General features: G+C 41.2%; 1 protein-coding gene across 1 annotated transcript; it reads left to right on the forward strand.

The window, feature by feature from the left end:
• The first annotated feature begins 549 nt into the window (after positions 1–549).
• Positions 550–21,098, forward strand: aclya (ATP citrate lyase a). The gene is made up of 28 exons (XM_044050332.1): positions 550–705; positions 4,872–5,051; positions 7,178–7,300; positions 9,076–9,138; positions 9,233–9,423; positions 11,262–11,341; positions 11,721–11,851; positions 12,703–12,821; positions 13,520–13,656; positions 13,988–14,049; positions 14,340–14,457; positions 14,558–14,712; positions 15,159–15,252; positions 15,574–15,715; positions 15,831–15,999; positions 16,084–16,188; positions 16,272–16,468; positions 16,546–16,627; positions 16,728–16,838; positions 17,383–17,510; positions 17,611–17,704; positions 18,052–18,206; positions 18,277–18,427; positions 18,525–18,668; positions 18,776–18,889; positions 18,970–19,052; positions 19,584–19,660; positions 19,751–21,098. Exons 2-28 carry the CDS (start codon positions 4,893–4,895, stop codon positions 19,843–19,845), a joined length of 3,279 nt encoding a protein of 1,092 aa, XP_043906267.1. The 5' UTR covers positions 550–705; positions 4,872–4,892; the 3' UTR covers positions 19,846–21,098.
• The last annotated feature ends 1,297 nt before the right edge of the window (positions 21,099–22,395 follow it).

Genomic DNA, 22,395 nt, shown 5'->3' on the forward strand with positions numbered 1-22,395 from the left:
GAGGGGAGCTGCTGGGCCTGTTGAGAAAGCCGTGATGCCTTCATGTACTCCCCGGAATATATTGTTTTTAATTTGCTCCATGGAGCTGATTATAAATAGATTGTTGTTGCAATAAGGTGCATTATGACAGCAACAATCACAAATAAAGAGACATCTGACTAATACAGGAACAAAGGGAATTGTAACCAGTCTCGTATAAAGTATCTTAAAGGGATACTTGAGTAAAAGTATCAAGTATCAAGTCCAGAAATTGACTTTTTTTAGAAGTAAAAGTCTTAAAGTATATGACATTTATTGTACTAAAAACGGTATGTGTTTAAGTTATTAAGTATATTATGCATTAATTTATTCGTTTAGCCTTAAATTATGGACTATTGTAATGCAAATAGTTTTTTTTGACTGTATGATTGTCCCTCGTTCGCTGAGTAGAAACTCTCATTTCCTACGGTCCATGAAAGCGGCGACACAGAACGGCATGGAGCGGTCCAATCAGGAGCCAGAAGACAACAGCTAACCTATCGGCAGATGGACGATTGAGACAAAACTCCCAGGAAGCAGCGTCCTCCTGCAGCACTGGTCTCCACTCTCTCACACCGGCGGACAAGAGTGTCCCAACACCGCGCAGGAGACAAGAGGACTCACCCATCCGTCCGAGGGACAACACACCTGTCCACACCTGTGAGAGGAAGTTCAAACCAATATCAGGTAAATCTGTCACTGCTTTTAAATGAAGCGTTCACGGTTTAGTTTTTGAACTCTTCCTCACGCTCATCAAAGATCAGCAGATTAAAAAAAACAAAAAAAAAACTCGTTGAACAGCTCAGTCCAGTGTTGAGTCTGTTCTCTTGCTTCATCATCATAATAATTATAGGAGAATTTAAACAATGATAAAAGCTGATGAGCACAATGAAGGTGTTCTGCTGTCTAACCTGTTTGTGGATGAATGAATGAATGAATGAATGAATGAATGAATGAACCACACTCAGAAGTTTTTGTGTCCCATAAAATAAGATATACAAACATGTTTTTGTCAGTTCACAATCCCTTTAAATTAAATAACATTCCCTCTGTGAAGTTTTTCGTTCTTAAAAACGTTCTCTGCGATCACAAAAAATGTCTTCAAATACACGAAAACCCCCAAAACAAAAGTACTCTGTTGTTTATTATGCCAGGCCTGTATGTGGCGCTGTAACGCTAACACTCTATTTCAAAAATAGTGTTACAATTTGATATGAAATCCTCCTCCTCTTGTGTTTGTGGGCCCTGACAATAAGCCTTTTTATTCATGCTTTTCTAACTTGCAAGTTGCAATTGTCCATGGCTTTTGTGGTTCTCAAACTGTGGTACGTGTACCACCAAGCTACCTCTGGTGGTACGTGGAGGAAAATCAGAAACACTGTTTCTACTGTATATACCAGGGTATGCTGAGGAATTTGGACCATAGTGCGTAGAAAATAACACAAATAACAAGTAAATAATAATAATAATTAGAGTCAAATTATCTCTCACTTCATCGTAATTTCACTATATCAGTGTGTGAAGTATATGTGAGGAAGAGGATGATGATGATAAGAGACATATACATACAGTGTGTATATATATATACCTTCATAGGAGTGAATGAATGAATGAATGAATGAGAGACTTTGTGGAATAGCGTGAAAATCCGCCTGCAAATTTTTTATGGTTTGTTTGTTCCGCTACAATATATTTGTTTACAATTTTAGAATAAATGTCTTTGCAATTTCAAGCTTTGAAAACCACTCAATCTCTGTTTTTGTGTCTGTAACAGTAAGATAAAAAAAATAAGTTCTTTTTGCACAGATGTGTTCATATAGTTCAGATTGCAAAAATCAGATTGCCTGGGCTTTGCTGAAAAAAGACACTCTATATATGCACATTCTTATAGCCTCTGTATATACGTTTTAACATAGCAATGTCCTAAGGGTTAACAAATGAATAAATAAATAAATAAATAGAATATTGTGAGCAAAATACACTTGGTTTTCCTTTCCTGCTGTACAGAAAACCCACAGCTGCATAATATATCAACGTAACATATATCTGCTTATACCTGCAACTTTAGATGACAACATGAATCAGCAGCAACATTTATATCGTTTACTTGTTCTCTGTAACATCAATGTGAGGTTTATTTTTAGTCGTCTCCTCCCCCTCATCAATCACCTCCAGTTTTTAAATGTTACTGTGCGTCATTTCGACCCCTTGTTGATTGCTGTTGCTGTGGTGGAACAGTGATATTTAAGACCTCTGACAGGTTCTGGTGCGTAGAGAAAGTGGGTGATATATGGACCGGGCACTGGCTCTGGATGAACCCACGTCCGCCTGGACTGGGGAAGAGACCAGAGCTGTGATGACTCAGAGACAATGATGATCAATAGTGAGCGTGGTCCATGACAGTGCCATTAATCCATTTAAGAAATGGCTGCCTCGCCAGGCTCCAGTGTGTAGACGTGGGTCCAGTTGGAGGCGACATCAGGGGCTTTCAGCGTAATGAAACACGGAGAAGGAAGCGAAAGATGGGGCAGGTGTTTCATCCTTGCAAGGTTACTTACATGAGGCACACAGTGCTTGTCAGGCTTTGAGAGGCGGTGATTAAGGAAGGTCTAGTGGTTTTAGAGGCTTAATGAGACACTTTTCCCTGCACCAGTGTCCATTTGATGTAAGGGACAGAGCCACTCTTCCAATCTCTCTACACTCAGACCATGTTGTTCCAATGTGTCTTAAATTCTATACATCCATCACACATTTTGTAAAACCCAAGAATATCCGTCTAAAGATTTTTAGACAACTATGATGAATCAATTATTAATTGTTTACTAAATTAATAGTCGACTATTTTGTTAATCAATTAATCTGTAAAATCGTTTGAAGCAAGCTTTATGATTTTTCAGCTTATTCAATTATAATATCTTCTTGTTTCATTGTCTCCATTTGACAAAGAAATCATTCAAACTGAAAAATGATGTTTGTGGACACAACAAGACATTTGACAAGAGGTTTTTGGAAAACACCAAACGCCATTTTTCCATTAATCAAGGAAATAATCGACAGATGAGTAGATAATAAATATAATGGTTAGTTGCAGCTTTAAAGACAAAGAAACGCTGCGAATCAACAGTGAAAACAGGGAGTCAGGTCATGTTTAGCACTTTGTCTAAACTTCAAATAATTGAGGCTTAAATTAACCTCAGGTTTTTGTTAAAGCAGATTAGGCACAAAGGGGATGATATTGTTCACATACAATGCTGTGACGTCATTGCCTCAGGGTAAGAGCCAGTTTTGTGAAGAGTCATGTTATATTTTTGTTGAAAGAAACATGTGGTAAGAATTCTAATGTGGCATTTGCTCTCGTGCAGGGACAGATCCCCCGATTCTCCTGGTTCCACCAAATTTCTATAACTAAAATATCAATCGAGTGTTAAAAATGTTTGTTCTGATATCGAACAAAAGAGTTGTGTCGTGTGTCTCGTCTGCACAGTGAAAACAGACTATACTTGTGATGGATCGAGGAGTCCTGTTTGTGACCTCACGAGGTAAAAGGTCACTGTCCAGTCCAGGTTATCTGATTTCTGTCTGTATTTCCACCGTCTTTCAGTTAAGTAAAGGGAAATCAATACAGCAAAAAAAGGAATCAATACCTTATCACTTCATTTGTCAAGGCTCCTTTCCCAAGCTAATGAACCTGACATCAGATCATGCTCGGATTACTCAGCAGATGTAGGCTAAAGTCCAGTCGACACACACACACACACACACACACGGCGGAGGAAGAGTCTGATTGTCACAGGTTAAAAATAGGTGTCCATTACCTCATAGCTGTGCAGGTCAAACATTTTGGACTGAGCTTCACTGGTTTCACTGTCTGTGTCTGGTTGTGACAGAGGTTTGAATGTGTGCAGTTGGTTGTCGTCGAGTCACTGAACCCAAAATTGTCCGAGTCACCAGAGTCTAGTCCTGAGTCTGTGTTCGAGTTTCAAAGATCTACATCAAACCCAAATGACACAAATGTCACCTTCTTTAAAAAAAGAGTGATTTTACCGTGGAATACAATTGCACTCAATGTTCATAGACCGATAATTGATGCTGAATTTTCTGGCCCATATATTAAGCTGCTTTTCTTTCTTTTTTTGTCCTCCATCTGCTGGCGTATAACTGTTTAATAATAACATATAATACTAAAACTTTCTGAGCATCAGTAACCAGTTAAGGAACAACACCTGTAGTCTGTCTGTCCATTCTTCAGCCCTGGTCAGCTCACCTGGGCGAGCGTGTATGATTTCACAGCATCAGTAGGATGTATCAATAATTATATCATCTAAATATTAAATATACATGGAACAGGACACCAGGAAACACTTTTGACAGAGAAAACAACGTGTTAGTGACATTTATTATCCTATAGTTTCTGGAGAGATGGAGAACAGAAATGAGTAATCTATAATAATTGTCACATTAATAAATATAGTCGGCCAAGTTAATTAATCTGCCCAGCTATATTTACTGTATGGAGCAAGATTTCTATATTATATGGCAAATTAAAATGGCCTTTTACAAAAAAGTGTTAAGTCCTGGACTCATTCTACAACACTGGTTGTTGCATTTCATTGTCAAAGACAGTTTTTTTTTCTATATCATTGTTTCTCAATCACATATTTACAATTCTAGTGGCAGTCATGTTTTTCATTCTTCAAGAGACTCTTGCAACAATGCAGAAAGCACTAAATCCTGTTTTTTGTGAATTTATGATGCTTTTGTGTATCCATCCATGTTGCTATATTCATTCCTCACTGTTTATCTCTTCATCTCTCTCTGTCTCTGTCTCACTCTCTCTGTCTCTCTCTCTCCAGGCCAGTCTAGACGAAGCAGTCATGTCGGCTAAAGCCATCTCAGAGCAAACGGGGAAGGAGTTCCTGTACAAGTACGTCTGTACGTCGGCCGCCATCCAGAACAAATTCCGTTACGCCAACGTGACGACTGAGACCGACTTTGACCGACTGGTGCAAGAGCACCCATGGCTGCTCACAGAGGTAAGAGCACGGAAGTGTGTTCATTTGTGTGTCTTTTTTTTGCCATTAAAAGTCCAGTGTGTAAGAATTAGTGACATCTATTGGCGAAACTTGAGATGGTAACAAATGGACGACTACACACCATAAACTATGTAATTCTTCTTTGTTGGCATTGGAAGCTTTTGCTTCAAAAACGGGCTGCAGCGATCCATCGATTATTAATCGATGACTAAATAAATCGACTATTTTGATAGCTTCTTAAACACAGAATATCTTCTAGTTTCTCGAGAACTTCATCATTTCCAGGTTTGGCAAACAGTTTTCTGACATTTTACGGACTAAACAAGTGCTCGATCAATCTTTGAATTTGAAATTTGAAAATGTGTTGCAGCCCTTATACTTTTCAATGAACACAATTATGAAAGAAATGCAGTTATTTTTTATTTCAGTGCTTGTCATTCTCTGCCAAGTTTAAAAGTGTGAATACATAAAATGTGCATAAACGCACAGTTGCCAAGTAAATGTTATGGTATCTTGTGGTAATAGTGCTCCATCATGTTTTAAATTTATATCGCAGCAGTACTTTACAGACATTTGTCTTAAAAAGTAATATTAAAACACAAATCCCAATCACAAAATCTCTCAGGAAAACTGCAATTTCATCCCTTTTTAAAATGTAAAATGGATTCTATGGCTGGTTTGTTCATTTGGACTCCTGTAGAAACATGGTGGCACAAGATGGCGGCATTAAAGTACATATAAAAGGCTATGACACCAAACATTTTTTTATTTTAAAGTGATAATACCCCGATACAAACATAGGGGTAGAAGATTTCCTCTGGCTGACAGCAGCACAGTGGTCTCTTGGCTCCTGTTCGCTGTTGTCCCTCGTTGTGTTGAGATCCAGTAGCTGTGACTTGCAGGAAAAACAAAAGTGAGAAATGCTCACTTTTTGTCCTCTCGGCAGAGAGGTCAGAGTTCATCATCACATGCTCTCACCGATCCTCATCGCGATGTCCTCGCAGGTAGACGGACCATAATATAAGCTGATTCAATCTCCCTGTGACTCATCTTGCAGGATGAAAATGTTAGTTTCTCTCTATCTCTCCCTGAGGATAGAGACTGAGGATTTTTAATGGTAGGACACGACGGGGAGGGCAGATGCACGGAGATATGTGCTCCCGTTGAATTGATTGGGAAATTGCATTAACTTTCACCCACGGCCCCGTGTTCCATCGCTCACTGGCAAGCACCCAGATACTAATGGCTGCACTGTCGTAAGTCATTCCCTTTTATCTGACTTAAGCAAGTCGGAGGATGCGGGCTTCATTTGTGGGGGGGGGTGGGGTGGTTATGTTTTTTTTTGCATTATTCGCATCAGTGGTGAATGACGCTTTCTAAGAGATTCCCTCTTTAACAATGTGAGGAAGGGGTTTGTTGATGAGCCCAGAAATGTGAAGCATTGTCTGACTGGAATCGTCATTATCTCCATTCGTGATAACAAGAAAGAACATTTGTGGAACATATTCACTCATGTTTGGAACAATCGCTCCTGATTAATGTCTCAAACATTTGGCTAAAATTCATGTCTGGCTGCAACTGCCGCTATTTTTCACAACCACTTAAAGCTGCAGTAGACAAATCTTTACATTAAAGGCACAGCCTTGTTCTCTCAGCTGGCCAAATTGTGATTGGTCGTGTCCTTCCTGTCACAGACCAGGTTTTCCCAAAGGCTGGATCCCAGAATTATTGATCAATAATGCCATAAATACCCTGCCTACCTCACATTAAATCTGCCAATCAAAATGGATTGATGGATACTCTTAAAGTAACCATTTCAACCAGTGTTGAGAACATGGACGAGGCACGGAGAGTGAAATATGAAGTGTCATCAACAGAGTGTGTCAGTTTTGACCATAAAACAAACAGAATGTGACATTTTAATAACAGTTGGAGTCAATGGTACATTTTTTTAACGTAAATGCCACAGAAGTAATCTCCAAAACATGACGTCTGACATCCGTGTTTCAACAGGATGACGTGTAATCATTTGTGATGCGACGTAAAATAAAGGACTGCACTCGTTCTGCTGAGCTCATTCTGTCATTGCTTACACTCGGCATGTGTTTCTTCTTTTACTCCTTTAGAGGCTGGTGGTGAAGCCGGACCAGCTGATCAAGAGGAGAGGAAAGCTCGGCCTGGTCGGCGTCAACCTGGACCTGAACGGCGTCAGAGAGTGGCTGAAGCCCCGCCTCATGAAAGAGACAACCGTACGTCATCAACCCTCTCTCTCTCTCCCTCTCCCTCTCCGTCTCTGCTGTTTCTCAGCCAATTACACCCCCACTGACCCCTCTATCCTGGGTGTGCACTTTGCAGATCACTCTGATCAATATTACCCCCCGCGCTTTTATTCAGATCCTCCTCCTGTTGCCCTTTCCTTCACCTTCCTCCTCCTGGTCTGCAATGCTGCTTTTGATTTCCGTGCCGTTTCCCTTCGTGATGCCCAGTTCACTGAAAGGCCCTGAGTGTTGGTCTGCCGGTTGTAAATCAGTCCAGTCAACTGAAGCGAGTCCCGCTCGTGAATAAACAGTCAGTCAGTCCATCCATTCAGTCAGTCAACATAACCACAGGAGGAAAGATCCATCACTGTGCCACAGAGACATCGCTGCGCCTCATCAACCAAGACACAAGTTCTTGAGAGACGAGGACGGTCCATAAAGTACTGAAGAAGACTGTGTGTGTGTGTGTGAGTGGCAGCACTGAGGATTCATGGACTTATTTCTTCACAGATGAGACTGTCAGCAGCTGCTGGTGGCAGTAAATAAGAATAAATGAAAGCTGTATTGTAGACGGTGTCTCAGGCCCATTGAGTTGCACTATTTTTCATTGGTTTCCAGAGAGTAGAAGCACTTAAGGTAGAGTTTAAGAATCTACACAGACTCCACACATGTCACAATGAAGTCAAGAGTTTGTCTTATTCTTCTCCTTATGTTATTTAATTTCCCTCCGTCTCAGCTGTTCTGTGTTGTTTTTATTGCCCATTAACTAAGATGGTAACCATTGTGAACTTTAAACCTACTAAACCGCATGCTTGCTTTCTTCTGCTTTGCCACGTGTCCAGTAATTGTTGCATTTGCCAAAAATATAATAATTATACCATATTTACCGGTATAGTAAAATATGGATCCTACATCTGCATGTGAAAACGGACCATGCATGTTTTTTATTTACAAAATTTATATTACTACTCATAGTGATAATGATAAAAATGCCTTTCAAAATAAAACCCCAAGCATGCCGCACAGTACGGCAAATACATCAACCGCAGAAAACAAACCATAAAAAGCGCAGTATTGAATGGACATGAGCGGCAATCATGTTTGTTGTGATGCAGTTTCATTTATAAACGTGAACGTGGACCATGTCCTTGACATTTTGTGCAAAACATAAGTGGTTGTGATTATTTTTTATTGAATCACACAGCACATTAGGTTTAAACAACATGAACTGTCAGTTGTTGGTGGTTGTTGATCTCGGCCACATTACTTTTAATCGTGTTACCATAAGTAGTTAAATTAGATCATTTCAAAGAGGCAGTAACACACGGGCGTATTTATCTGAATTAGTCCCTGTGCTCTTTTCAGTCAGAATGGCTTTCTGGTTTTTTTTTGGGGTTCCTCTCATAATCGGCCCCTTTGTTATTTTTGCTCTTCTAAATGGCATCTCCCTCTTTCTCTTCTATTATATAAATAATTTTTCCTTCTGTTCTCTCCGGCTGGCTGCTCTCAATCAGTCCCTGGTTACATTTTGCCTCGTGGCCTTTAACAGCGACGCAGCAACACCTTCATCAAATGAGCTGTTAGTGACGCTTTGCCTTGAGTAATGCATAACAGACTCTTCTATTCACTTCCAGTAATAGTCAATGAGTTATGTGGAAAATAACCATTAATATAGAAACATCTGGTCTCTGCTCACCAGAGAGCAGCTGTCGTGTCTTTATGTCCAGCAAATCTTTGAGTAAAATGATTTGGTTTATGATCCTCAGGTGGGAAAAGCCAAGGGAATCCTCAAGAACTTCCTCATCGAGCCATTTGTCCCCCACAAGCAGGTACACCGTTCGTTACACATGTGCTATTCTTCTTCTGCTATACTGTGTTTTTGATGTCTGTTAAATGGACACCACGTCACTGTCCACCGTCCAGGAGGAGGAGTTCTACGTGTGCATCTACGCGACCCGAGAGGGAGACTACGTGCTGTTCCACCACGAGGGAGGCGTGGACGTGGGAGACGTGGACGCTAAGGCGAAGAAGCTGCTGATTGGGGTGGATGAGAAGATCAGCGAGGACTCGGTGAAGAAAGAGCTGCTGACCCACGCGCCAAATGAAAAGAAAGAGTAAGTCATTCAGTTATCCATGTGTTGGCGCTGTATTTTCTTTCACTTGCATGACGAGTCAAAGAAATAGGGATAAACCACAACATGAGTTTAGTCCATCAGAGTTCAGCAAATCAAGCCATTATCCAACATCCAACAAATTTGCTCTTTTAGTATAATATATTGGTTTTTCCTAACCAAACTACCAAATCTGGCTTTCAAATATTTCTGCTAAAATAACAGCTGCTTCTGTCCAAAGTTAACAATATGATATGTTACATGATTTCTGTGTTAAAATATCTAAAAACAATAAGATAATTGTACGTATTTGGTTGAGTAGTGAACTTACATTAGCCAAACCTTTTCCAACGCCAAAGAAATCTGTATTTCTGTTGAATGCAAGTGGCTTAAACTGTCTCTGCTGTAACTTTCAAGGAAAACCACCAAGAAATATTTGACAGCACTCCTTAGCCAGTGATTTGTCTTGTTTTTTTTTTATTTTATTGTGTGAATTTGCCATTAATGGATCATGACTCCTCTGCTGCAGAGGCTCTCCTCCCGTAGACTGCAAACGCACAGGGAAACCAACGGAAACAACAGTTCCCATGATCACTACACTGATTCCTGACGTCAAAAAAACAAACTAGGTCTTGTGTTCTTGTTTTGATTTAAGTTTACGTACAGTTCTTGGCATTTAAATGGCGGAAGCTCATGTTAATACACAAACTCTGCATCACAGATGTATTTAGAAGATGAAAAGAAAAAGAAAAGCTTTACTCAGAAACAGGGACTGAAACACTATTAACGTTGTATTTTCCATTGACCAACGATGGAAATCACATGCATGACTCAACTGAAGTAAGAGAGAGCACTTTGATATTGGCAGTAAATGTGGAGGGTGGAGCAGGAGGAGATGGTTGGAGAGTTCCCATTAGACAAACAACATTTTGAACCCCGCTTTGCCTTCGATCAGTCTCCACCTACGGCCGTTTTTTACACCACAGCTGCATTCTGAGCACGTCCCTTTATTTTGATGGGCAGGAGACTGTGGCTCGCCCCCTCCTGCCCCCTCGCTATCCATCTCTCCGGCAGCGCTCTTGTGACGGCACATTCTGGCCGGCGACGCTGTCTTGGCTGACATTGAAGAAGCCGCCTCAGGAATCACTCTGCCAACCCCAGCTCACCCCTCTCCTCAGACTGGGAACAAGAGCAGCATTTGGCCATTTTTCTTTCACCCACCCCGTCAGAATTAGACATTGGACGCTGAGTCACTCTGGTTCTGGGTCACAGTTTTCTCCCAGGGACTAGTCGTGAGTCCTGACAACAAGCTGACGGGGTTACAAAACACTTCCAGCTGCCTGAGCAATTGACAGAGCAGAGGAAAATGCAACCTCCCTTCTTTTCCTCCTCCTCCTCCTCCCCCTCTTCTTCCAGTAATCTGCCCCGACTCCTCACTGCTCTGCTGTGACATGTGAAGGAGGAAGTAAATTAGATTTTCCTTCCTCGTACAGCGACGTCTCTGCAGCTAATTTACAGGTAGACAGTTTCCAGTCCCGCTCTGTCCTAACAATCCTTCAATAATATTGCCTGGTGTTTGTCATGGCTTGAATTAAGTGGAGATTTATAATGACCACACTATATACGGCTGTAACACTGTGTTGCATATTTTATATTGCTTTACACTTTGTGTAGAATGAATTAAAAATATGCAAATACTAATCAGAAATATTAAAAAATAGTGTTTTATTTAAATATTGTGAATGTTTTTTCCTTTCTCAGTGATTTTTGTACATCAAAAATGTGCAGCAACAGTTCGTAAAATGCTAGTTTCATGTGTTGATTTGTTTGTCTTTCTTCAGGATCCTGGCCAGTTTCATTGTTGGACTCTTTAACCTGTATGAAGACCTGTTCTTCACGTACCTGGAGATCAACCCACTGGGTAGGTTGTTTATTTCTATGTGTATGATTGATGAATTAATGACTTGATTAGGAAGCTGGAACGGGATCACACATAGAAGTAGAGGAAGAAGTTGTTTCTGCCACATTTTAACACTGGGGGAGGAATTGGGTGAATAATTCATGCACTTGCTGTTTGATGAACACGGCGTCTGTTTTTATTGGATTAATTGGGCACCAGTACATGCCCTCTGGCAGCTGTTGTTGAGGATGTTGTTGGGGATGCTGAGTCTCCCTCTCTCTTCTTTGATGTCACTCTCACTTCCTTTTCCATGTGCTGCACTCACACATAATGATTCTCAGTGGGTGAATGCATTCTAAACATTGTTCTCTAATACTCTGTTTTTTCCCCCTCTGTCCAGTGGTCACCAAAAATGGAGTGTACGTGCTGGACATGGCGGCCAAAATCGATGCCACAGCCGACTACATCTGCAAGACAAAGTGGGGGGACGTGGAGTTTCCTCCACCTTTTGGCAGGGAGGCGTATCCAGAGGTGAGATAAGACGGGAGTTAAGTGGACACATTTCAGTCTGTCCGTATCAAAGAGCTGTTGTTGGCAATAAAACAGGCAAATTCCCAATGAACGGGGTCAGATTAAGATTAAGACCAGTCTCGGTTGGAGCCTGCTCTATCAACACAGCTGTTAATCTGCCTTTATGACTTACTGTGGGGAGATGATGGGGTCAAAGACCTGTGCACACATGCCACCTCATACTCTGAACCAGTCGTGGTTATTTATTAATTCAAAAAATAGTGTAAATTAAGTGGATTAAATCAAATCCTTGTCTTCTATCTTAGAACTGTATGCCTCAGAGAGTCTTCTCTGTATTTTGTGTCTGTATTCTAGTTTGGTCAGTAAAGTCAGTCAGTCAGTCATCCAAATAATAATATCATGGTATTTCACATCATTTCATTTCAAAATGTTTTGATATGGAAGGATAAATAGTTCACACTATAAACACATGCCTGAAATGATTATTAGATGAAGATATTTTTCCATTTCTTTGACAGATGTGTGTGGTATTTTATTTTGAAAGAATCTGTCTGTGGACCAGACGGTCTGATCTGGTCTAATTGGGTTGTTGTGAGTCTAGAGTGTCGATGTGGGACAGCGGGTGTCTTTGATTGTGAGGTGGGGTTTTTTTGGGGTTTTTTTTCACTCTGAGCCACCAGCTGTGTCTTTTTCTGTCACTAACAGCCACTGATGCACATCACATCCTGGTTTCATTCTGGTTTTAAAAATCAGTGCAATCACAGACAAATTAAATGGCGCCTGTTATGGACTGAAGACATCGGTTGTCATCAGTCCACCTCTGCCATTGACCTTTTCTTTGACCTCTGCAGGAGGCTTACATCGCTGACCTGGACGCCAAGAGCGGCGCCAGCCTCAAACTCACTCTGCTCAATCCTCGGGGCAGGATCTGGACCATGGTAGCAGGAGGTGGTGCCTCAGTAGTCTACAGGTACTTGGATTGGAACATAAATCAAATCCTGAATTCATAAGAATACCAGTAGCTCTGAAATTGTACATTAGAAATGATTCCATTTTGTGTTTTTCTTTGTTGCTTAAGTTGTCCCTTGACTTCATCCTCATTATAGTGATTACACCACGCATAATTGAGTTTCGCATGGGGGAATTACACCAGCGATGCTTTAGTGAGACTGATTGTGTAGACTCTGCTCATTCAGCTTCTCGCTAAATTGGATTCTTGGATTTTGTTTTTAGTGAGAATCAGGAGGAACAGGCTCTGCCGTCTGTCGCGGCCGCAAAGCGTGACAGTGAGACGTATCAGTCATGACTAATTGTTCCCTCTGTGCACGGTGACGTCAGTTTACAGCTAACTAAATCTTTATTTAAACAGGAAGTCTTTTGAGATGGAAATCTCTTTTAAAAAAACAGCCAAACAAACACAGAGGGGGAAAACAAAACTAGTTCAGCTGCAATCTTCTGTCACAATGGCTATTTCTTACTAAGGGTATTATGTGTTCAAGCTTTAAAATGCTCTGCAAATTAAACTATAAATCAATGGGGAAGGTCTTTCTAAAATGTAAGGAGAGAGTATAGTGCTGCAGCTGTATCTTATTTATAATCTGAACAGACTGTGCCAGGATTAGAGATGCTTTTCTTGTATATGGATGATCAGCGTTAAATCTGTTGCAGTGACACAATCTGCGACTTGGGAGGTGTCGACGAGCTGGCCAATTATGGGGAGTATTCGGGAGCACCCAGCGAGCAACAGACCTATGACTACGCCAAAACCATCCTCTCACTGATGACCAGAGAGAAGCACAAAGACGGTAGGAAGATTGCTGAGTAGGCATGAGCTGGTAAAAGATTACTGGGTTGAAAAAAAGAAAAACCTCCCAAAATAAGAGATAATCCAAATCCCCTGGATTTTACACAAATACCTGTGTTGGCAATTTATTTCTTCTTCTTTATAGGAGAAGATTTTCTTTGCAAAGTTGGAATATTATGTTTTAGAAATGGCTGGTTATTTTAAACATCAGCACAAATGTGTTTTTAAGAGCTTGGTAGTTTAAAAGATGTAAAAACAACTGTATGACGCCGGAGTCGTCGGAGGTTTCTGTGTTGTGAAATGAACTATTTTACAAATTACATATTTTCCAGGAAAGGTTTTGATCATTGGGGGCAGCATTGCGAACTTCACAAACGTTGCAGCAACATTTAAGGTACAGTGTGAAATGCTTTTTTAAATTATTTTTGTTGCCTTTTATGACTCAATATAGTAGTAGTTTTTAAAAAAAGGTTTGAATTATTGTTATGTCCTGAAGAGGCAGAACTTAAAAAAACAAAAACAAAAACACACCTGCCACACCTGTCACAAACGTGTCCTTGCTTTGTTGACAGTGCAGCGTGCATCGATGGCATGTGGCCTCACCACCTCGCTCCTCTTTCCTAGTTTAAGAAACGCTGCCCTAAAATCAAGCGATTCACTCGCTGTGTCCGTGTCTTGTCTTAGGGGATTGTTAGAGCCATCAGAGATTATCAGGTGCCACTTCAGGAACATGAAGTCACCATTTTTGTCCGCCGTGGAGGCCCCAACTATCAGGAAGGTCTCCGAGTGATGGGAGAAGTTGGTATGTTCTACAGCACACTCTTCACTCTTGTTGTTGAACATGTTGTTTTTGCAGTTTTTCGGCCCCTGCATTTAACCACACTTCTGTCCTCTCTCTTCAGGTAAGACGACCGGGATCCCCATTCATGTTTTTGGCACAGAAACTCACATGACAGCCATCGTCGGCATGGCCCTGGGCCACCGACCAATTGCCAACCAGCCCACTGCCGCTGCCCACACCGCCAACTTCCTGCTCAACACCAGCGGCGGCGCATCGGTATGACACGTAATGGCTCCGTGCAGACAAATAGACACGTCATCATGTCCTGTTTGCTCACTGTGCTGGACTTTACTTGATCAAATCCACCACAACACGTACACGCCACAGTCTCTCATTCAGTCATCACTGTCCTTTTCCTTTTAGCAAAGCAGCTTATCAGAAGCCCCTATGGCTCCTTTTGTGTGAGAGCGTTGCAGGGCTTTGTGTGCTGCTCTCACTGAAACAGTCGTGAGAGTGGCCCACTGCGACTGCCTCGAGGCAGCCATTACAAATGTGCAGTGTGTAGGCTTTTCAGCAGCGTGTGTGCTCTCAAGTGTTTCACTCGAAAAGCAGATATGACGTTAGATATGTGTACAAAGAAAAACGAGGCGAAATATAACGGCATAAATACAAATTGAGTGCTTGAAAGTTAACATTCTGCGCTCTTTCTTTGACATTTGCAGACTCCAGGATCCAGCAGAACTGCTTCTTTTTCTGAAAACAGAACCAGAATAGAAGGTTCTCCAGCCAAGATGGCTAAAGGTGGAGCTCCTATAGGTTAGAACACACACACACACACACACACACAGAGCAAAATGTTTGCACAGTACTTTCAGATGAATGTGTTTTCAGCATAATGGAAGAATCTTTTGGACAATACTTGGTTTAATTCAAGTATTATAGCTCCCTCTTTGGACAGCAGGAGGTTCCTGCAATCTGAATGTGTTTTTATATTCAAACCCTCACATGCATAGCTTATCTTAAACCTTAAACCTGTATATTTTACATATGTAATGTATGTTTAATTAATCATAATCATCACCTTTTTCTAACCTTGTCTTCAGTTTGTGTCTGTAACAGATTTTCTTCTCCTTGCAGCCAAGGCCACTACGCTCTTCAGCAAAAGCACAAAGTCCATCGTGTGGGGTATGCAGACTCGGGCAGTGCAGGGCATGCTGGACTTTGACTACGTCTGCTCCAGAGAGGAGCCGTCTGTGGCAGCTATGGTTTACCCCTTCATGTAAGCGCTTTAAGTTATCTGACGGCACACAGACATTCCGAAATGGAAAGCCTTTATATCCTGAATTTAACGCAAGATACACTTCACGTGCTACTTCACAATAACTTCCTTCCAGAGGGGACCATAAACAGAAGTTCTACTGGGGCCACAAAGAGATCCTCATCCCTGTGTATAAGAACATGAGCGACGCCATGAAGAAGCACCCAGATGTCGACGTGCTCATCAACTTTGCCTCGTTGCGTTCGGCCATGGATAGCACCATGGAGACCATGCAGTACCCGCAGGTCAATGCCCTTCTGTGCCATTTGCATGCCGTTACGTTAAAATAACCTTCATAAATTCAACCTTTCTATTGAATTGATTTGTAGATTCACACCATTGCCATCATCGCAGAGGGAATCCCTGAAGCCTATACAAGGAAGATCATCAAGGCGGCAGATGATAAGGGCGTCACAATCATTGGACCGGCAACTGTACGTTCTGCTTCACTCTTCCACTCAGGATTTCCCTACTCTCTCTCTCTCTCCTCATATCAGATCTGACTTTGTTTCCCCAGGTTGGTGGAATCAAGCCGGGCTGTTTCAAAATTGGAAACACAGGAGGCATGCTGGATAACATCCTCGCCTCCAAACTCTATCGCCCAGGCAGCGTTGCTTACGTGTCCCGCTCTGGCGGCATGTCCAACGAGCTCAACAACATCATCTCCCGTACCACGGATGGTGTCTTTGAAGGCGTGGCCATCGGTGGCGACAGGTGAGTCTTTTTTTTTTTATCTCCAGTATGTGATGCCGTGTTGGTGAATTGGTTTGTAATTCCGGACTCTTGTGCAGATACCCGGGCTCTGTGTTCACTGACCATGTGCTGCGCTACCAAGACACTCCTGGAGTGGAAATGATTGTGATGCTGGGAGAGGTGAGGAGTGTATCTACACACACACACACACACTGCTGCCTGCAGCTTTAGAATATTATTGGTTTGCTACATAACTACATCTGATTTCTTGCGTCCACAGATTGGAGGAACAGAGGAGTATAAGATCTGTCAGGCTATCAAACAGGGCAGAATCACAAAGCCAGTGGTCTGCTGGTGTATCGGCACCTGTGCCACCATGTTCTCCTCAGAGGTGAGAGACCACATTCAGGGTCTACTTCAGTCCTGCAGATATAGATTTTAAAAGGGATAGTTCAGGCTTTTGTCATGTGAGACATGGATACATGATCAACACTGGGCTCACTGAAAAGGTTGATGCACACCGCCGTTTTTCATGCCTGCCTGCAAGAAGCCACTTTTAAAAAAAACTCACTGTTTGAAAGCTTTTTGTAGTTTGAAGCTGACGTTCACTCTCCTGAACTAAAGTCCATAGAGAAAATTTGTGATTTTTACATCATGACGTACAAGGGTTGTTAATCCACTGCTGCCTCAAATATATTATCTTGTAACTGTGGTGTTTAGAATCCTTTTGTTCAGATTTACCAGTGAGTTTGAAGAATTAAAATTGAGTTAAAATTGTTCCAAAAGTTCCAAACTCTAGTTTCCAGCTATAAAAGGCTGTCTGATGGCAATTTAAAATGGCCAACATAGTATTTCGCTATCGTGGACTACAGTAAGTACCATTTTCAGGGACAAATAAATGTGTTTAATACATTTCTGACCATGTTCCCCCTCAGGTTCAGTTCGGTCACGCAGGAGCCTGTGCAAACCAGGCGGCTGAGACAGCGGTGGCCAAGAACCAGGCTCTGAAAGAAGCTGGTGCCTTCGTCCCCAAGAGCTTTGATGAGCTGGGCGAGATGATTAAGTGAGTGCACAGTCATATTCAGTTCTCCATTCCCATCATACTAAAAGACATATTTTACCGTGCATCATTTTTTTTGTGTGTGTGTCTGATTCTTTTTCAGATTTGTTTACGACGACCTTGTCGCCAAAGGAGTGATCCAGCCAGCTGAAGAGGTTCCTCCTCCCACTGTGCCAATGGATTACTCCTGGGCACGAGTGAGTACGCCAGGTTACAGACAGCTTTACGAGATTACCCTTTAGTTTGCTATTGTTTCCTTCCCTGACGGTGTTATGTCTGCTGTGCATTTTGTTTGTCTGGTCATCTGATTGTTAACAGGATTATATAAAAGTATAGGTACAGGATATCTTGAACCACTTTTAATCCAGAGTAATGTATGCTGGTAAAATGCCAGGATTGCCAGGATTTTGTGATATCAATTCCGTTACAGTGCAGATGTCCTCGTGTTGATCAGAAATAAATATTTGTATAACATCTGAAAAAGCATTGGTTGAAGAACTTAGGCACTAAATAAACTTAATAAACTGCTTGTGGCGGTTTGCAGGAGCTGGGTCTGATCCGTAAACCAGCCTCTTTCATGACCAGCATCTGTGATGAGAGAGGTCAGGAGCTCATCTACGCAGGAATGCCCATCACCGAGGTCTTCAAGACGGAGATGGGCCTGGGAGGAACTCTGGGTCTGCTGTGGTTCCAAAGGAGGTCGGCCTCTTAACCACACTTATGATTTTAAAAAAGAAAACAACAAAATCCTCATAGTAATCTTCCTCAGGTTGCCGAGGTACGCGTGCCAGTTCATTGAGATGTGCCTGATGGTGACTGCAGATCACGGTCCCGCTGTCTCTGGTGCCCACAACACTATTGTGTGCGCACGAGCTGGCAAAGATCTCATCTCCAGTCTCACGTCCGGTCTCCTCACCATTGTAAGACGACCTGTCCCTGTGATGCATGCATGCCCTCTTTGTGCTAAGTCACCAGTGAACACGACACGTTTTTTTTTTCTCCTCGCTCTCTCTGCAGGGCGACCGCTTCGGAGGCGCTCTGGATGCTGCTGCGAAGCAATTCAGCAAGGCGTTTGACAGTGGCATGCTGCCCATGGAGTTTGTCAACAAGATGAAGAAGGACGGAAAACTGATCATGGGCATCGGACACAGAGTCAAGTCGGTGAGTGCCGCTACATTGAGGATATGGATGTTGTAGCTTAGAAGTTAAGTCGATTTTAAGTAAAGGACAAGCACTGAAGAAATATGAATTTTTGACTTTTTCCTCAGATTAACAATCCAGACATGAGAGTCCAGATCTTGAAGGACTTTGTGAAGCAGCATTTCACCTCCACCCAGCTGCTGGACTATGCTCTGGATGTAGAGAAGATCACCACATCCAAAGTAAGTTTTCTTTCTTTAATAATAAAAAAAGGATATGCTTTTTTTAATGTTCTCCTCTCCATGTCTGCTTTGTGGCTTAGAAACCAAACTTAATCTTGAATGTGGACGGCTTCATCGGTGTCGCCTTTGTTGACTTGCTCAGGACTTGCGGTGGTTTTACAAGGTAAGACGATAATCTCCGTAAATTATAGCGTAGTGGAAAAGCTAAAGAAGTAAATTTAATAAATCCTAGACCAGTGTCTTGTAAACTTTTCTGTGTGACAAACTCCATTTCTGAAATATTACAAAGAAATGTGATTGTCCATTTTATTTTTATCTTAAAACCCATTTTCACACTTTGGCTTTCGACCCAGTATGAGACGTTGATTTGACCCATTTATTGTATGACTTGTTTTTATTTGTGTTCTTTCTATAATTTCTACAGTATTTTATTGTTTGTTTTTATGTCTTTTAGGTCTTATGTTTGCTTTACTTTATTTATCTCCGGTGTACAGCACTTTGTTTCCGCTGGTTTTTTTTTAAGTGCATTATAAATAAAATTGGATTGGATAAATTAAGAATAATTAAAACATGTGCACATAAATAAAATTATTTTGTCATCATTTTAAGTGTTTTATAAAGGCCAACGACTGGAAAAATCTTGTCTTATCATCCTGTTCATTTTAAATGTTGCTTGTTTATTATTCCACCTCAGAGATGAAGCTGACGAGTTTGTGGAAATTGGCGCTCTGAATGGCATCTTTGTCCTGGGACGCAGCATGGGATTCATCGGTGAGTCGTTTCTCTGTGCTCACACCTACACACACACTTTTACGTTTACTTTATTGTATGTTTATCAAGGTTTCATATCTGTCTCCACAGGACACTACCTGGACCAGAAGAGGCTAAAGCAGGGTCTATACCGCCACCCATGGGACGACATCTCCTATGTGCTCCCTGAACACATGTCCATGTAATCAGAGAGTAAACCAGTCAGTGGCTTTACATAGGGAAGATGCACCTATTAACTATTAGTTGTAAATGTGAAGTATTAAAAATAAGAATGCTATGGGTTTTTTTTCTGTTTCGTTTTGTAAACCATATAGTGCTGCATCTCTGTGAATAACGTAAAGACTATTGAACTGAAAAGATCTGTTCTGAGGAGAGTCGAGTTCTGACTTGAAAGAGACGGCAGATTATGTAACTGTCGGCCACCATCTCTTATTCTAATGGCTACGATGTCGATGTGCTGGTATTTACTCCCCCCGAATATTGCGTAGTATCGTGTTAACACTAGCATGTACTGTACGTCTGTGTCACAGATATGTTGTGTGTCTCTGTGTGCAGCTCTTGTGATTGTGCCATTTTTTTTTTTTTAAAACGACAAAGCTTGCGACGGAGGATGAAGGATGTAGTGCAATATTGCCTCTAATAAGGGACCACACTGCTGATCGCTTTTATTCATGTATAGATTTATTCATAGTGAAGATGAAAAGGTACAAAGTGGTTAATAAAAAACTATTTTCATCACACTTTTAGATGGAAGTTTAGAGGTTTCCTTCATAAGAGTGGAAAAGGTACGTGATTTAATGTCTCCTTTTTTTTGTTGTTGCTTAAGAAGATTAAGGCATCCCACAAAACAATAATGATCTGATCTTTTATTGTGTGAAAACTTTGCTCCAAAAAGAAAAGATATTCAGGTTTTTCTTATTTTCTGCCAAATGTTATATACTGTATAAAGTATGTATTCTCTCCTGATTAATATGCTAGGTCTTTTATCCACCCTCTACAAATTTATTTCCGAGTAGAATTTACAGTTCATCCCAGGCCCAGAGTTTAACGTGTCCTTGTCTATGATCTATTATTATAATGTAATAATAATTAGTCTATTTAATGAAACCACTAATAAGACATAGAAACGTACAGTACAAGCCTCACCTTCAAGAATTCGACACACCTTCCAGATTACTATGTCTGTATCCAGTGCTCAAGTTAATTAAATATTATACATTATGTGGCAGCCAGGACCGGTAACAACCTGGTATGTGAATGTGACAACATTGTGGGAAAAGGTCTGTGAACATCCAGAAACATCACCAGTGTTGTTGTTTTTTTTAATGTGAACTGATCGTGCCTCTGTACCGATTTGTTGTTGGTTGACAGCTGAGTAAAATCCAATGTAACTGATGTAATGTAATAAAGCAGTATAGTTTCATTCTGGTTTTGCATACGAGTGCCTGTGAGGTGTTTTCTTCCGTCAAACTTAACCGACCTCGTTCCAAATATAATTGTTAAGTTGGTAACTTATTTGTCTAGTAATTATATCCCGCACTGATAATGATAAAACGCTGCCCTAACCACAGTTTAAAACTACTTTAACTCAGAGGATCAAAGTTGTCCTACCTTATTCTTTCTGGCAGCTGGCAGCTGATTTAAAAAAATGCAGGATTATGTTCGGCTACCTCTAACATTTAATGGCTTTGAAGTCTTTCATTGTTCTCCATCCTTAAATAACTTCTAATGTTCTATTAAAAACGTTTGTGGAAATTTAAAGTTGTGTGTCACAGGTGTGACAAGGCATGATAATGGCTAAATGTTTCCTTCCTTGTAGGTGTGTCTGCGGCTAGACAATTATGTCTTGTTATTATTAAATTGTGCCTGTGCTTCAACTGCTAATACCAAATTTTGAAAGACCACATCTGCTCCAGTGTTGTCAAATAGCACAACAGTCTTTATCTCAGTTTTTGGACCATTCGGTTCACACCGAGTCACCTAGTTAGAAAATTTCTCAAAGGAAATTTTGAACGCACCCGCTTCTTGGTGCTACATTTACAGATCCAGTGTGGAATTTCAGTTGACTTAATCCACTCCTCAGGTGAGCTTGCAAAGCTTTCTGAAAGGACGACTCTCAGTCCATACACTAATATTTCTGAGGAGAACTGGAGTTAATTCCTTGACCTAAAGTTGTTTTTGAATTTGTTTCACCTCATTGATGTTTTAGAGATCCGGTGATAATTACTATATGCACGTAGTGCCACTTTTCCACTATACAGCTAGTATAGTGGAAAGATTAGTCTATACAGACTAATCTGTTTGGTATCTGGAGCAGTGCTGCATGTCTCTGTGCACAGTCTCTACTAAATTCTATAATTTGACACTAAACACTGTCAATAACTTTTGCAGACACCGACATGTATAATATCTTTGTACCGTTGGCTGACAGCTTACCAGAAATACTGCCAAAATACACTGGTTACAGAACAGATGTGCTGTGGAATGAATGTGCACCAAATTACACCGCTTGTATCTCACATCCACCCACTTCCGCTCGGCTGGACGGCTGGAGTCGTGAGGTTTTCTCGTGGTACTTCTCGAACAGAAATAGTCAGTCAGTCAGTGTAACACGAGTCACTCTGTGTCACCACAGACACAAAAACCAAAATGTTAAAATACATAATACATAAATAGGCCTAGCAAAGTCAGTGACAGACTTTTCACAGGAAGCAGATTTATTTATTTTTATTCCC

This window comes from Solea senegalensis, linkage group LG19, assembly GCF_019176455.1.
Source record: "Solea senegalensis isolate Sse05_10M linkage group LG19, IFAPA_SoseM_1, whole genome shotgun sequence".
Lineage (NCBI taxonomy): Eukaryota > Metazoa > Chordata > Actinopteri > Pleuronectiformes > Soleidae > Solea > Solea senegalensis.

What these genes read in the sequence shown, in the direction of transcription:
- aclya (XM_044050332.1), top strand. Translation starts at nt 4,893, where the DNA reads ATGTCGGCTAAAGCCATCTCAGAGCAAACGGGGAAGGAGTTCCTGTAC. An exon ending in TAAAGGTGGAGCTCCTATAG is followed by an intron (nt 15,253 to 15,573) that starts GTTAGAACACAC and finishes TTCTCCTTGCAG; the next exon opens with CCAAGGCCACTACGCTCTTC. An exon ending in TCGGACACAGAGTCAAGTCG is followed by an intron (nt 18,669 to 18,775) that starts GTGAGTGCCGCT and finishes CTTTTTCCTCAG; the next exon opens with ATTAACAATCCAGACATGAG.